The sequence below is a fragment of the Schistocerca serialis genome, chromosome 1, assembly GCF_023864345.2.
Source record: "Schistocerca serialis cubense isolate TAMUIC-IGC-003099 chromosome 1, iqSchSeri2.2, whole genome shotgun sequence".
Taxonomy (NCBI): Eukaryota; Metazoa; Arthropoda; class Insecta; order Orthoptera; family Acrididae; genus Schistocerca; species Schistocerca serialis.
In genome coordinates this window covers 850226148-850243076 of record NC_064638.1, presented here as the reverse complement: position 1 = coordinate 850243076, position 16929 = coordinate 850226148, and the positions used below count along the sequence as shown (strand labels likewise).

The following is a 16929-nucleotide window of genomic DNA, read 5'->3' as shown; positions in this document are numbered from 1 at the left end:
TTCTTTTTTTGGGAACTCCAAACACAGTGGCCATCACCTTACCAGCTAACAAAATTGTCTTTACCTCCTTCGGTGCAGTTTTACCAGACTTTGTCCATTGTTTTAACTGCCGTTTTTACCTACAGTCTCGGCAATCTCAAGTTTTATTCAGCGGTCTTCCATTACCATATCATAGATTTTGTCAATAGTTTCCTTTGCGGTGACCTCAGTTGGAAAGGAGGAGGGCGCTTCGTTTTCGGTGTCCGTCCGACCGCGTTTAAATTTATTAAGCCGAAAGTAAATGGTCTTCAAAGATGGTGCAGAATACGTGTGAACTTCGTCCAATTATGTTTTGATTTGTGTGGCAGTCTAATCCTCCAAATGAAAATGTTTAATAACGGCACTAAACTATCTTTCATGCATTCTCAACAACAATCCACACACTGACCAATGCAGACGGCTGTCAACAAAGAGCTGTACACAGTACAATGTTGAAATTCTTTATACGGTCCTTGGAATAATCACACTAATCAACCATAAAAGTTTATCAAAAACTTTCCATTTATTCATGGAAATTTACCAGGCTTATCTAACCATCCTCGTATTACGCTATGCGGGACGTTTACCTGGGTTTCCATGGGAGCTGTGATAGTAATCTAAGGCACCGTGACAGCTTCGGCCTGCGTGCACGTTATTACGCACCACTTACAGCCATTCACTCTTGATGTCTTCCTCGATGGCGATGACATTTTCGAAGCACGATAATTGTCCATCTCACAAAGCCAGGCTCAAGTTACAATAGTTTGAGGAGCATGACAGGGAATTTGCACTGATATCTTTGCCACCAGATGCGCTTGATTTGAATCAGATGGGAAAAGTCCAGGTCGCTATCGGGCTCCAGTTCCGCGCCCATAAACTACACGCTCGTAATTTATGGGAATTGCGTGACCTGTGCGTAGACATCTGCTGCCGGCTACCCCGGGGGTATTAGCAAGGACTTGTCGACTCGTTGACATATTGCATTCCATAGATGGACCAACATGCTATTCAGCTGGTGGCTGCCTTCATCAGTGTACCCTTCTGATAACGGACGCACTTTACTGCAAATTTCTCCGTGATGGGTTACATTATAAACTACATTTTCACCTCTCAAGAGTTTACGTACGTATTTACATGAACAAGTAGGGTAACATTGAACCCCTGTACGTCGGAAACGGGTACAGTTGTCAAGCAAATTTACGTTATTCGAGATCGGAATCTTAGGAAGAGGTCTTAAAAATTACAGGCATTTGTTGTGCATAACCGTCTTTGAATTCATGGCTCTGTTTGGTACCCAAAAAGCATGTTTTGTGGGAGTTTCTCGATAATGGAGAAAGCATTTCGAAAACGGGAAAATGATGCTTCTAGAGAAACGTCTAGAGAATACATTCTTAAAATTTTTAGCAATTTGCTGCAGTTATTTAGTTATCCACTGCTGAAAGCGAAAAAAATGGTGAAAAACGCTTTTTTTCGGGTTTATCAGGTGCCCATGAACTATGTAAATTGTGCCTCCAGAAGCCACATCTAATACACAAAGAACCAACTGATTTGATCCATTTGCCTAAACAGGAGGATATGTGTAATATATAAACTTATATCCTGCAATGTAGGATAGTTACAGGAAGACAGTCCTTCTGTTGCATACAGGGTGTTACAAAAAGGAACGGCCAAACTTTCAGGAAACATTTCTCACACACAAAGAAAGAAAATATGTTATGTGGGCATGTGTCCGGAAACGCTTACTTTCCATGTTAGAGCTCATTTTATTACTTCTCTTCAAATCACATTAATCATGGAATGGAAACACCCAGCAACAGAACGTACCAGCGTGACTTCAAACACTTTGTTACAGGAAATGTTCAAAATGTCCTCCGTTAGCGAGGATACATGCATCTACCCTCCGTCGCATGGAATCCCTGATGCGCTGATGCAGCCCTGGAGAATGGTGTATTGTATCACAGCCGTTCACAATACGAGCACGAGGAGTCTACATTTGGCACCGGGGTTGCGTAGACAAGAGCTTTCAAATGCCCCCATAAATGGGTCAAGAGGGTTGAGGTCAGGAGAGCGTGGAGACCATGGAATTGGTCGGCCTATACCAATCCATCGCTCACCGAATCTGTTGTTGAGAAGCGTACGAACACTTCGACTGAAATGTGCAGGAGCTCCATCGTGCATGAACCACATGTTGTGTCGTACTTGTAAAGGCACATGTTCTAGCAGCACAGGTAGAGTATCCCGTATGATATCATGATAACGTGCTCCATTGAGCGTAGGTGGAAGAACATGGGGCCCAATCAAGACACCAACAATGCCTGCCCAAACGTTCACAGAAAATCTGTGTTGATGACGTGATTGCACAATTGCGTGCGGATTCTCGTCAGCCCGCACATGTTGACTGTGAAAATTTACAATTTGATCACGTTGGAATGAAGCCTCATCCGTAAAGAGAACATTTGCTCTGAAATGAGGATTGACATTTTGTTGGATGAACCATTCGCAAAAGTGTACCCGTGGAGGCCAATCAGCTGCTGATAGTGCATGCACACGCTGTACATGGTACGGAAACAACAGGTTCTCCCGTAGCACTCTCCATACAGTGACGTGGTCAACGTTACCTTGTACAGCAGCAACTTCTCTGACGCTGACATTAGGGTTATCGTCAACTGCACGAAGAATTGCCTCGTCCATTGCAGGTGTCCTCGTCGTTCTAGGTCTTCCCCAGTCGCGAGTCATAGGCTGGAATGTTCCGTGCTCCCTAAGACGCCGATCAATTGCTTCGAACGTCTTCCTGTCGGGACACCTTCGTTCTGGAAATCTGTCTCGATACAAACGTACCGCACCACGGCTATTGCCCCGTGCTAATCCATTCATCAAATGGGCATCTGCCAACTCCGCATTTGTAAACATTGCACTGACTGCAAAACCACGTTCGTGATGAACACTAACCTGTTGATGCTACGTACTGATGTGCTTGATGCTAGTACTGTAGAGCAATGAGTCGCATGTCAACACAAGCACCGAAGTCAACATTACCTTCCTTCAATTGGGCCAACTGGCGGTGAATCGAGGAAGTACAGTACATACTGACGAAACTAAAATGAGCTCTAACATGGAAATTAAGCGTTTCCGGACACATGTCCACATAACATCTTTTCTTCATTTGTGTGCGAGGAATGTTCCCTGAAAGTTTGGCCGTACCTTTTTGTAACACCCTGTATACAAATAGTGCCTCGCTAAAGGGCTATCCAAAACACTTTGCCCTACCTTTCTATCAGCAATAGAACCTGACGTGCGAGGTCCAGAAAAACAGTTTTTATGCGCGGCGTTTAGGAAAATACTGGTAGCGCATCTCTGCATACGTACCGCCTCATCATCACACACACACACACACACACACACACACACACACACACACACACACACACACTTTTCTTTGACAAATCACGCACCTAGTTAGTAAAAATCTCGAGCAGACATGCCACAGAAAAAGTACCATCCACGGAATGATCACTATTCTGCTGGACACAAACTCGTGGCGTAATGCTCATTTCGAGCCACTCCTACACAGTTGTCTTTGTATACCAAAATGCAATAGCTTATCAGGCCACGAGTCAAGCAAACTACGCCCTCTATACTGTGGACTGTGTAAACCTCAATTTTGTGGAACTCCCAAGTCGAAAGATTACATGAGCAAAACTTTGTGGCACGATGCTGTGCAGGAACTCAGTGCGAAGTGTGACCTTGAATGGGCGAGAATAAAAAACAAAAATAAATCTTCTTCGCTATTACTACGAATAGTTTTATTCTATGCGTTTCTTCATTGCGGATGTTCTCACATAGTACCTTTTGAGTATATATCCGTATTGCTCAATGGAGAATCTTTTACATCTGCCACACACAAGAGATATGAAATCACAGCATCTATGTAATATCGTATAAAACTTCTAACATCACTATCAAGTGTAGTTTCAGAAATAGTCCGGTGTCAGCGTTTTACAATTAAGTCAGCTTCCAGAAAAAGCAATTTGAGATGTGAAAACGACGTCAGAGGAAGAAAGTTATCTGAATTGACTGCCTTAGTTTGCATTAATTTATTGAGATAATCTATGTCTACTTTAAATGTAAACCACTCCTCTTTTGTTTCGAGCCACCGACACTAGAATTAAGAGACATGCCAAGTGCTCGTCTACATGTATGAGCTGAGTAACTAGTAAGCTACCATCTTAGAGTTTCTCTAGATACAAAAGTACAGCTGCCTGTCTCTGATGGCATACACACGTAAATGTGCAAGTAAACATACTTTTGACGCCAGCGGTATTGTTATCGAAGCATCTAATGAGTACGACGTACGTAACCTGCAATTCATGCTTTGGATCTTCGCCATCATTGGCGTATTTTCCTCGAAAGAGTTTCGTACACATGCAGACCACTTATTCACCGAACTTTTAACAAGCAACTACTTATGATGCAAAAATTGAATGTTGCTGATTTTTAGGAACAGCAGCATCCGTCAACGAATAACTAGATAGTATAGCACTAGCTTCTTTTACTTATGACTTCTTAGCGAAACGGTATCGTGCAGTAGGGACAACAGAATGTAGTATTGTTGTTGTAAGATTAGATTAGAGTAGATTTAAGTTTTCATTTCCATAGACCCAAAAAATGAGACGACTCTCATGGGTGTGGAACATGTCAAAGTATAACATAAAACATTTGAATATAATACTTACTACCCTGTTCATTTGTCACGATTTTGTCGAAGTTGGTGAATACAAAGCGGCAAACTGGAACAGCTAATATTTACAGAATTAACGCGTTCTCAGAATGAAACATTGTTATGCACTATTAATAAATATATCATACACAAAATACCTAATCTTGACTGTTGTGACGTAGTGCTGTCAAAACTGAAATCTAACATTTTTACTTAAGATGGCTTAACAGTCTGTTAAGCTATACAGAGTAAGAGTTTGCTTTTCTTGTCTTTCAAACACTGTTTAAACCGCGCTTTACCTGAAACCAAGTTTTTAATAGTTGCTGGCAGTTTAGTGAAAATGTGTTCCTGAATATAGGACCCCTTTTTGGACCAAAGTAAACAGACAGGTATTTGGAAGGATGGTGATTCCCGTTTTCATCTAGCCATCCTGATATGTTTTCCGAGCTTTCCGTAGATTACTCCTGGCAAATGCCAGGATGGTTCCTACTAACACCACGACAGATTACCTATCCCATCCTTGGGAAAGTAGGCCTACATGTAAATGCCTATATATATATATATATAAAAAATTACATTATTTTGATGTTCGTAACTCGTAATACCATGAAATGTCCATATCCTTGGAAAAGTTATCCACGGATGAGTCCTACTACTACAACGTTTAGAATGATAGAAAAGATTCCTGCCTTCAGCCATTTCTGGTCAGTCAACCGCCACATGTTTGGATGAGAAGCTGCCGGGCAATAGTTTGCTGGGAAGCGAACCCATTCTACATATGAGCGGGGGGAAACTAGAAGAATAATTTCACCGAGCTGCTTACGGTGGGTAAAGAACTAATGTTTGGCAATGTATATTATCCATGATAGATATGAATACTATGTACCTCTCGTATTGTCTTTATTTGAGATTAAGAAATTATCACAGAACTGGCCTTATGCAACTTGGGGAAATAACTGAAAACCGAAAGGTATATGGCTTTCTGCGGGTTTGAATCTCGCTTTAGCTACATAACCGTCTAGAAACTATATGCTGGTTAATATCTTACCCCCAGTTCCACGAAGGTACACTATGTAGAAAACTGTAGAAGGAATAAACTGGAGACTAGATGGTGGTGATTTCCTGAGAAGAAACTGAAAATATTGCTCAGTCCAAATACGGTGCGGCCCGAAGACTGGTTCACGGATAGAGAGAATGCTGGCTAAAGACATATCTGTAGATGATGCATTTGTAATTTATTCATCCCAATGACAACGCATGATGGGTAATGGAAGCTTAGTTGGTACCATCTAAAGATTTTGTAGGCCACAGATGCTTCAGGCATAAAACACTGCCAATGAACTAATCTGAAAACTATAATTATAAAATTTAACAAAAGAAAGTGCATGAATTATAACACTAGATCGAAATAGCGTACTTTCAAGTACACATGCAAAAGTTAAACCACTTTATCACTGGGGGGAAAAATCAATGATATTCCCGATTTGGTTATTTGCTTCTTAACGGAGCTCTGATCCTAATCGGCACTGTGTACGGTGCAGTTCCCCTCCACCCATTTACAGAATTAAAACGGGCGAAAAACAACTTTTCTGTCACACCGAACCGTTTCTTTGTGTTAATTCTGGGGGCGTTAGAAAGCACAATAAAATCGGATATCTCATGGCTTAGGAAATAAAGGAATATTTTCTCGTTCAGATAACTGATGCGTCTGCGTTAACAATACGTCACAGGATGAACTTCAGACTGCGGTTAAGGGCGATTGGCTAGTTACGGGCGGGTTACTTCACGCCAGGAAACGCTGATGTTAACTTCCGACACTACCGATGAGATACTACTATTGGTCCATCTTTAACTGTTTCACAGAAGTCTTCCGTTTCCGAAACCAATACTTTACCGTGTAATTACGAGTTAACAGACTACGGCTATAAGACGATACAGCGAACGCACGTATCGATGTACACATTACAACTAAAAGTAATCTCTCTCATTTATCAACAATCGACGACGAAAATATATTTCTTCCTCGGTTACCAGTAGATTCGATGAAGTAGCCAAACGCGATGAATATCTACCCTTACGAATTGTATGTATTACATTACGAATTGCTGGCCTATTTCAGTTCTCAGTAATCTGGTTCTCCTAATGAGAGTCTTAGAAATCCTGGATCTAGCGTATGTGCTTGTGGCGAGGAAACCATTAACGACAGCTTTCCCATCGATACATCTTAAAATTCCATGGATGTTTCAATACTAGCTCTATTCTACAATCGTAGGGTGTACACGACACTGCAAGTCTTTTCTCAGTTAATGTCATCCAAGCCGAAAGTGATCACAATTTCAACGGGAAGAGAAATGAAAGGCAAATAAATTAACAATGATCTGATAGAACTGCGGTTACAAACCAAGTTCTCAATTAGGTCTAATTATTTATTGTAAAACTTTACGTAAGCATATCCCTTAAAAGAAATATTTAATGCCGGCTGCCCTGTCTCACTGGTTATAAAATATAATGAGTATGATGCAAATAAAAGATTGTGTACGGCAAACTCTCAAAAAGCGTCCACGGGAATCACGACGTAACTTGTCTTTTTTTATACTTCGGTAAAGCGCAAAAGTCTGAGTACGCCAGAGAAGAGAGAGAGAGAGAGAGAGAGAGAGAGAGAGAGATGCCGAAACTCCCTTAATGAAGGGGAAGCGCTCTTAGGTGCCTAGTCTGTTAAGTACTAAACAATAATCCGTTCCGTTAACGCATTGTTTAACACAAAAATTTCTCCTAAAACCTGTAATTTAAGAGTCTAACTTCCGATCGATGCATTTTTATAGCATGATCGGAAGTCAGTTGAAAAGCAATGTCGCAACATTTTAAAGTAATCGTAGATAAGCAACTAATTTCTATTCGCACTATTCTGTCAACATTGTCACGCTGGTTCACAGTTTATTCAGCTGTCTTGTGTGAAATAAATACACTAAGCAATGTTCAGCGCTACTGCTTATGCATCTACGTAATTACGTTTGGACTCAACAATACAATATTCCCAAATTTATTTTGTTCCCACTGTTTGAAAGTTTTATACAAGTTTTTTTTTAACTCCTCTGAACATCTAAACGCAAATACATTCATAGTGTACACAGTTGATAAGTACTGTACGCGCCGGTTCATCGCGCCAATAGCTCCCTGGAACCAATTTCTTAATAGGTTAATTGTTGCCTCTGCTTTAATGAACTTGGATACTAGGAACAATCCGAACGTTTAATCTCTCGAGTGGTGATACAATTTGTATAAAGCAAAACAATAATATACATATGCAGTTTCCCCATTAAAAACTAAATAAGATACAAATTTCTAGCTACCCGAATCTACAGTCCCAAAGAAACGTAAACATGTAGTAGTGCTTCCTCTTTCGGGAAGGGAGGCAACTAAACATTCCACCAGTGGCTCATGCACCCACTGCCCTCCCCTCTCAGCACTGCTGCGATCAGTCGCAATCAACAGCCTGGTGCTCCGGCGGCTGAAAATCCTCCGGGGTGTTTTTAGTGCCGAACTGCACAAACGAACATGTCTTCTAAGATAACAGTCCATAGTACTTACGTTTTGCGGGGGACACTCCGTGGCCTTTCCTTCGCGGCATGTCACGGTTTGACGTAACGGGAGTCGGCAGGATGAAAGTTACGGTCCAAGGATACACCAACACAGCAAAAAATTAGGTGAGGAAACCTCTGCTACCACCGGCAATCACAGATCATAACAATTAAAAAGTAAACGTTTTGAGAGGAACTACCACATATCAGAGATTCCAGCACAGGTGGGGGTTTCCCCACATTTTCGTGCACTTTGCATCTGTTTCTAAATTGTCGCACATGTGCGAAACGTTTTTCGCACTTTCAGGTACTCATTTCCACATTGGTATGCACATGTTCATCTTCTTGCACTCGTTGCATCGAGATCAAACATGAATAACAAACACCGATACACTCACTCCGCTTCGCTAGTCACTCCGACTCTAGTTTGGCTCTCTCATCGTCCTTCAGTCCCTCCCCACCGTTTGTGACGTCAGGGATTCAGGAACTTGACACCTTGTGCTCCCCGCGGCAACAGGCATTACGATCCCTCGCAAACGCCATCTTGCGACGTGATCATAAACCCGTTGCCACGAGTAACCTCCTCCTGCTCCAGCGTTGTGATATTGACTTGTCAGAGTACATACGAAGGAAAGCTACTTGAAAAGAAGTTGTTTAAGCAACAGCAAGTATGGAACGCAAACAATCATTAATTTCGCGTTCCTTGTTTTCATAGCATATTGAATCAATCCTTTTGTCATCTTTGGAATTATTGCTTAGAAAACGATTTTTGTCGTTATACCTCTGCGTTTGAATATGAAACATTTTTGAGGACAATATTTTTACTTATCCATCTATATACAATCAATATACCCTAAATATTTCTGAACAATCACAGTATTATTTTAGCTGAAGATCGGGCATATTATCCTAGCGATTTTTATCTTATTAGGAAGTTCTTTGGAATGTTTAGTGACATCTGATTGGAAATTCTTTGTCACGAAAGTGTGTTGGTTTTGGAGACGTGAGGTTGCAGGTTTAGGAAATTTTCTTTTATAGGTGAAAAATGCCAGCCGGAGCTCCGTTATTTGGTAACATACAGTCACGCTCACAGAGCAAAAATCTTGTGGAATGTAAAGCAGGAAAAATGACATTGAAAGGAAAAATGGTACACCCCGACAAGAGGAAAGGACTTCTATACGTTTATCAGTCGGATGATTCGTTGATGCATTTTTGCTGGAAAGATCGACAGAGTGGTACTGTAGAGGATGTAAGTATATAAGTAGAGAATGCTAGTATTCCTAAGTTTTTCGAACATTCAATAGCCTTCACCTTTTTCTCCCCTATTTTTATATGGGAAATATGTCATAAAATGCGTTTTTTAACAGCACGTTGAAAGTTTACCAAAATATGTTACTACTTCATTGTGCTATGACATATTGAAATAAGGACAGTGTTGCTTAGTGTTTTCTAAAGTAACATCACATTTTTTGTTTGTTCATGTTTCGCTTATGGCAGTGAAAGAATTGAAGTCAGCTATACAGACAGGCCTATTCCTTTTCTAGTGGATCGGAAATAAGGCTAGAGTTGATGACTGTGATGTCATTACAGCAGTAACAGTCCCCATACCCAAAAAAGATCGGAAACAATGGTAGGAGATAATTCATGTTTTTTGGAAGTCACTAACCAACATCTTGTAAAAGACAAACTGAATATTCATTACAAATTCAACAAAATGTAGAACAGTGGCAGTTAAAGATCAAATACATAATTAATTTCAGTCTAGCTAAATATGTTCCAAGTAAAGTTAAAATACCACCTTAGCTTAGTGTGCAACTTCAGATACAAGTTTGTGAATCAACACATCTGGTATGCTTGGACTGTTAATGAGAATGAAAGGAATCTTTTAGAGAAAACCTAATATCACTCAAAAGGTGGTTTGTGGGTGAAGCCTTCTGTGTTTACCGCAATCAGATCATTGTGAAAGGTCTGTAAGGAAATCCTGATGAGCTCTGGCCCTATGTGACATCTATGAATTGTCCAGAATCTTCCATAGTCTTTCATAGGTAAGTCTGGTGTTAAAACTTACAAGTGATGAATATCCCCACTGTTAAACTGTGCATCATAAAAGCTGTTCACTCAAAAGGTCATGCTACGGTGCCCACACAAAGTATGCTAAAATTAACACTCCTCTTATTAAAACATTGTTCTGACTGTTCCAGGTAAGTAAGCAACCTAGTTGTGATGGAGTTTTTATGAAACTTCTGCATTGTATTTGTTGCACAGAGAGGCTGTTTTCTCGCTTATATTTATGAAAAAAACCTTGTGCAACTCGTTCTTTGTCATATGTCAACAGTAGCATTCATGCCAGATTAATGAAAAGGTTCAAGAATGAATGCACAGAATTACAAGCCAGAGATTAACATACTGTGAGTGGAGTTGTGCGAGGCCCTACTTTTGTGTGATGTTGGTATGTTGGCCAATGTGAAATAACATAGTAGTATCCAGAAGGAATATTAGTAATGGCTTTAGGCCATGGGACACAGACTTCTGTGCCTGAACTTTCTTCCACGGACTTCATCTGAATAACAAATAATGTGGGCCTTATTTGCCATATTTCATATAGAGGCAATGAGTTGCAGAACTTAAGGTGTTGAAAATAGGTTTGTGACATTGGAAGACAAATTAAATACGATTAAGTGGGTTATAGCCAAGGTAGCTGAAGTGTTGTGTAAACAGGACATGTTTTACTTCACAGGAACAAAGCTCGGAGGAAATTTAGTTTTTGGTATAGGTGGATGTCCTAAACAAGAAAATTAAAAAGAATAGTACAGATATTGAAGAAATTTGATGGAATAGCAGGACTGAATAAAAAATAAACAAGACACTCAGTGGAACGTTTCCAGTTGTATGCATCAGTATCTTCACGCTCTTATGAGAACTTGTAAGAATGGTAATACAGAAGTGTGCAGTTCCATCCATCTGCCTTGACCCATGACATCACCAATATGGCGGAAATGACCTTTCTCAATGTCTCCACTACGGTGCCTATGACATCATTACATAAACGACTGCAAACACACAAATACATATAAAACCAACACACATCTCTCTCCGAGAATATAATCAAACTAATGGGACCAGTGCGGGGAAATTGGGGGTTTTTGGGTGGGGACAAACTAAATATAAACACACACATACCCACACACCACACCACGATCCCTAACCACACAAGAATAAAAACCAACTACTCCAAAAATACAATCACACCGCAGCTATCAATACCACAAAACCAACACCTGAAACAACAAAAATTGGAATCTGACACTTTCCTTGACCTGTATAGGTCAACAGCAGCTCACGATACCAAAACACACACAGCTACGATTACATTGGAATCGAACACTTCCCGTGACCTACATAGGTAAACAACAAACCAAAACACACACAGCTACAATGACAAATTGGAATCTGTCACTTCCCATGGCCTATACAGCTCAAATACAACTGACAATACCAAAAAAATTGAAATTGAGTACTTTTCCGTAAGATACATAAATCAAACACAAGTGCTGGTACCAAAACATCAACCACCAACACATGCAGTAAATAACACCGACCCAACAACACATAAAAACCCCACCGAATGCCATAACAAGCGAACAATAGACCCAAAGAATGACAACTTACTGTAAAGATCCGACACTACACACTAACACCCATCTTGCATATGCCTCATTTCACTGTCTCCACCACAAGCCCAAAAAGTTGCAGAAACTTAATGACAGACAACATGTCGTCTCCAACTTCAGCCCACAGATGCGCACTATTAAACTTAGAAGTAATATGCATACCTAACAAAAGAAGCCACAAATTGAATTAAATGACCTAGGCCCTACTGCGTGACAAACCAATAATATCAAACAACACTAAAATAACATAAACACAACGGAAACTTAATTCTTAACTCATTGAAACTAATTTCCGTTCTATAACAGTCACGACTGATAAATGCACACTTCAAGCACCGACACTCAGTACACCACCAGAGGACACCACCAACCACAACAAGACGACATCTACAAACACAACACACTCATAAACTAAACGCCGCGCCATCGTGATGTCACACTCACAACACCCATACGTCACAGGTCAAAGCCGACGGGTGGGACGGATGCCTCCCTTGACCTGCTGAATGACTGGAAATTTCACTGCAAGCCGACACAGGCTTTTATTTCAGACAAAGTATAAAATTAAGCAACTTCAGGGTAGGATACTAGATGTTAGAGATCATATGTTAATGTTCTTATTTTATTCATAATACGTTTTCCCAGAAAAAAATAGAAAATTGATTTGGCAAGGGTGAAATGGAAATAAAAATGAAATTGACCCTGTTTTATCAAACAGAAAGGAAATTATACAAGTAAACAAGAAATTCACATCCACAGAGATAGTAATTGAAGCTGCTTGTGAGATTGTTTGGGGAAGGCTTAGTATCAGGGATGGGCATATAATAATGATTGAATCCTTCTATCACCAACCAGACTCATCTCTTGATGCAACAAAAACTGTAGAGAGAACCTCAGTTCACTTTTACCCAAGTTCTCCAGTCATACTGTAATCGTCAGTAGAGATTTAAATCATCCAACAATTGATTTGGAAAACTACGATTCTGTTAGCAGTGGGCATGATACGACATCCTCTGAAACATTACTAAATACCTTCTCTGGAAACTATCTAGAACCAATAGTTAATAACCACACTCATGGTGAAATTATATTGTGTCTAATGACAACAAATAGACCTGACCTCATTGAGGATGTCCACATTGTATCTGGTATCAGTGACTGTCATGTGGTTGTGGCAACAGTAATTACCAAAGTACAGAGGGCAACTAAAACGAGCAGAAAGATGTTTATGTTCGGTAAACTAGATAAAATATCAGTAGTGTATATCTCGGTGGTGAACTGAAACTTTCAGCATGAGGCAGGAGCATGTAGAGGAACTCTAGCTCGAGTTTGAAAGAATAGTTGACCATGCACTGCATAGATATGTAGAAAGTGGAGCAATTCATAACAGGAGGGAACCTCCATGGTATACTGTCACTGTAAAGAAACTTCTACAGAAACAGATGTTTTGCGTAATTGGTGTAAAGCAATGTGTGTAGCTATAGACACAGAGGAGCTGAAAGTCACCTGTTTGGCTGTCATGAGAGCATTGCGTGATGCCTTCAATGACCACCACAGCAGGATGTTATCAAATCATATATCACAAAATTCAAAGAAATTCTGGTCTTATGTAAAGCCTGTTAGTGGCGTCAAAGTTAGCGTGCACCTGTTAGCAAATGAGGCGGGAACTGAAATAGAGGGTAGCAAAGCAAAAGATGATATACTTACCTCTGTTTTTAAATGTTCCATTACAGAGGAAAACCCAGTAAAATTACCTGTATTTAATCTTCATATCACTGAAAAGATGAATGAAATAAGTATTAGTGATGCTGATGCTGAGACAGCTGAAATCTTTAACCCTCGATTGGTCGCATCAATTTTTGTTTCACCAGTGGTCGCGGGGTTGACTTCGTCAACCTGCCATCGTTTTCATTAAAGATGTGAAAAGTTCTACTATAATATGTTTGCTACTGAAAAATAAGTTTATTTTGGTTTTTTAATTAATAGAAATACAAATTTTAATATTAAACCTTTATTATTTTTAAAGATAGTTGCAAAAGCTAATTAAAGAATCCTAGTTTTTCATTTAACGGTACATTCCTCACACACAAGATAGAGTTAAATCACATTTGACCTGCATTTATTTCTCAGTACATGTTACTCATACAGCATTTATTGGATTATACTCTCTTGATTGAACATGACTACATTGTTTCTATGTAAAAACAGAGTTTACTCATCCTGTTCCTCTATCTCATCCACAGTGCTACATGCACACTCTTCACACACAACTGTGGAATGCATCTTGCACACAAACATCTTACACTGACTACAACAAATCGTGGTGACATTGTTTTTTCTGCTGCACATAATGCAGCGACTCTTCTTTTAGTTTGGAGGTTCTTGCAATTTATAAGAAAATATTTTGAGATAATTTGGAAGCATCGAAATGTGGGATCTTGTAACTAAATGATCTTACATAAGTTGTTGGAAAAACTGTTTCAAAAATAGCCTCCCTAGTTTTTTGGGTTTTCTGCTTTTCAGGGAAACAGTATTTGGGCATTGATACCAGTGATGTTTAGTAAAGCTAACCTTACAACCATCATACACCTCCTTGTTACTCGTGCAACAGAATATTTACTCCACATTTGATTGACTGTGTCAATCCCTGCTTTTATCATGTTGTAGTCCATGATAATGTGTGGTTTATTGGTATTTTCATCAACTGTGTGTTCACTCTTCATGTTGCTGAACAGAAAGACACATTTGTTTCTTTTAGGGACATATGACACCAGTGTGATATCTTTTTGGTATCTAAACAGTGAAGACCCAATGTTCCTGGATTGCAGAAGTAGGAATTGCTGTGGGATTTTTGTTTTATTTTTCTTCAGAGTTCCAAAGCATATGACGTTTCTCTGCAAAAGTGACTGCCAGTGGATAACTGGTATATCAATTATCAAAAGTAATATTCCGATTTGATCCCAGCAGAGGTTCTGCCAGATGACTTACAGTATCGTATTGTTTATTTGACGCTGCGTAAGGGCCATCTGGTTGTGTTCCGCAGTACAGTTCAACAGATGCTGTATAGCATGTTTTGGCATCACAAATAGCAAAGAATTTGAAGCTGTACTTTGCTGGTGTGTTCGGTATGTACTGAACAAATGAACATCTCCCTCTAAAGGTGTCAGAATCTCATCTATGGTTACAAACTCTCCCAAACTATAGCTTTCCTTACAATTGGTGACAAATTTATCTAAATATGACCTGATTGCTGCTAATTTGTCTTTTTCGCATCTTTGTGTTGTCAATTTGGCATCAAATCTCGTGCTTCTGAGGAGAAATGACAACCATCTGTATGACATGCAAGCTCTAAGGATCTTCATACCAGTGCCATCTTTACTCCAAAGTTCTTGAACATTTGTTTCATTTCTGCCCTGCAGGCCAGTCAATATAAGCATTCCGATGAGAGCATATATCTCTTTCCTGGAAGTTTCCTTCATATCTCTCTCTAGAATAGATGTTCTCTGATACTAAGTTTCTGATATGCAAATTGGTGTATTCCACAAGTGATTCAATCATATCTGCACTAAAAATCTTATTGAATGCTTTCACTTCTTATCCCTAGCAGACCTCTTCAGACAAGGTAGAATTTTTACTATATTTTTTGAGGCCATTTTTGGCGTTTTGGCTCTTACATGTTCCTTAGACCTCTCAATTTTGCCATCTTTACCAACAAAATACTCACACATAAAATCAAAGTTATCATCACGATCTTCTTCATCTTCATGACGTTGCATTTCCTCTTCAATATGTGTGTGCCCTCCTCCCTCTAAAGGAACTACTTCTATTTCTGATTCACTGTTGTGATCACTAACTACTATTTGTTCTTCTTCATCGTCGGACCAGTCAGGTTCGGAACACTTACTGTCGTCCGAATCTTCATTTAGAAGCCTTTAAATCTCCTCCTCTGATAACCCTTTTTTTGAAAAAGTGCCTAAAAGTGCAAATAAAATTAAAACATAGTTGCTAGTGAAAGATTTTAATCCAAAATAAAGACTGTATTCACAATAACCATATAAAAATACTTACATTGCACGTTGCGTGGTTGACTCTATACACCTAACAGAACATGGTCTAAAATAAGCTGCAGTTGTTGTCAATGTGCGAGTGCTACAAGCACAGCAAAAATGGAAGTGACCAACAGAGGTCCAGCTTGAAGATAGATGGAACTGCCAGCACTGCAACAATGGTATTTTGAATTCAGAGCGAAGAAACAAACTGTGGTTTACTCAGTCACCAATGCGACCCCTCGAGGGTTAAAGTTAAACAAAGGTAAAAGGCCCAATGGAATCCCTGTCAGTTTCTATATTGAATTTGAGGCTGAGTTAGATCTTATCATAGAGCCCTGGAACAAAAATCTGTGCACAGTTCTTGGAAAAAGGCACAGGTTAAATGAGTCTACAAGAGGGGTAGTAGAACTGATCCACAAAACTACCATCCAACATCCTTGACATAGATTCATCTTAGAACATATTGTGTGCTCAAACATAATGAGATATCTTGAACAGAATGACCTTAATGCCAACCAGCATGGATTCCGAAAACATTGATCGTGTGAAATGCAACTCGCACTTTTCTCACGTGATACACATAAAACTTTGGATCAAGACAGTCAGGCACAAGCGGTATTTCTTGATATTTGAAATGAGTTTCAGTGCCACACCTACACTTATTGTCAAAGGTATGATCATATGTGGTATAAAATGTTTCGACTCAATTGGGGACATTTTGGTAGGGAGGATGCAGCATGTTATGTAGGATGGAGGGTCATCATCAGATGTAGAAGTAACTTTGGATGTGCCCCAGGGAACATATTGGCACCCATGCTGCTCCTGTTGTATATCAATGACCTTGCAGACAATATTGATAGTAACCTCAGACTTTTTGCAGATGATGCAGTTAACCG

The 16929-nt window shown here is 39.7% G+C and overlaps 1 protein-coding gene and 1 long non-coding RNA gene across 4 annotated transcripts in view; one reads left to right on the top strand and one right to left on the bottom strand.

Moving 5' to 3' along the window:
- LOC126458374 (uncharacterized) overlaps positions 1 to 8963 on the bottom strand; it is a 318044-nt gene extending 309081 nt beyond the window's left edge. The window contains exon 1 of the long non-coding RNA XR_007585624.1: positions 8324 to 8963. This is a non-coding gene — a long non-coding RNA (uncharacterized LOC126458374). The remainder of the gene's footprint in view (positions 1 to 8323) is intronic.
- Positions 8964 to 9271: 308 nt separating this feature from the next.
- Positions 9272 to 16929, top strand: part of LOC126485188 (proteasomal ubiquitin receptor ADRM1-B) — a 110882-nt gene continuing 103224 nt past the window's right edge. For 2 of the 3 annotated variants that reach the window (XM_050108858.1, XM_050108857.1), the window contains exon 1: positions 9272 to 9562. In XM_050108858.1, the coding sequence (XP_049964815.1) occupies positions 9359 to 9562 (204 nt within the window). In that variant the 5' untranslated portion in view covers positions 9272 to 9358. The remainder of the gene's footprint in view (positions 9563 to 16929) is intronic. The other variant, XM_050108859.1, reaches the window with a different exon arrangement.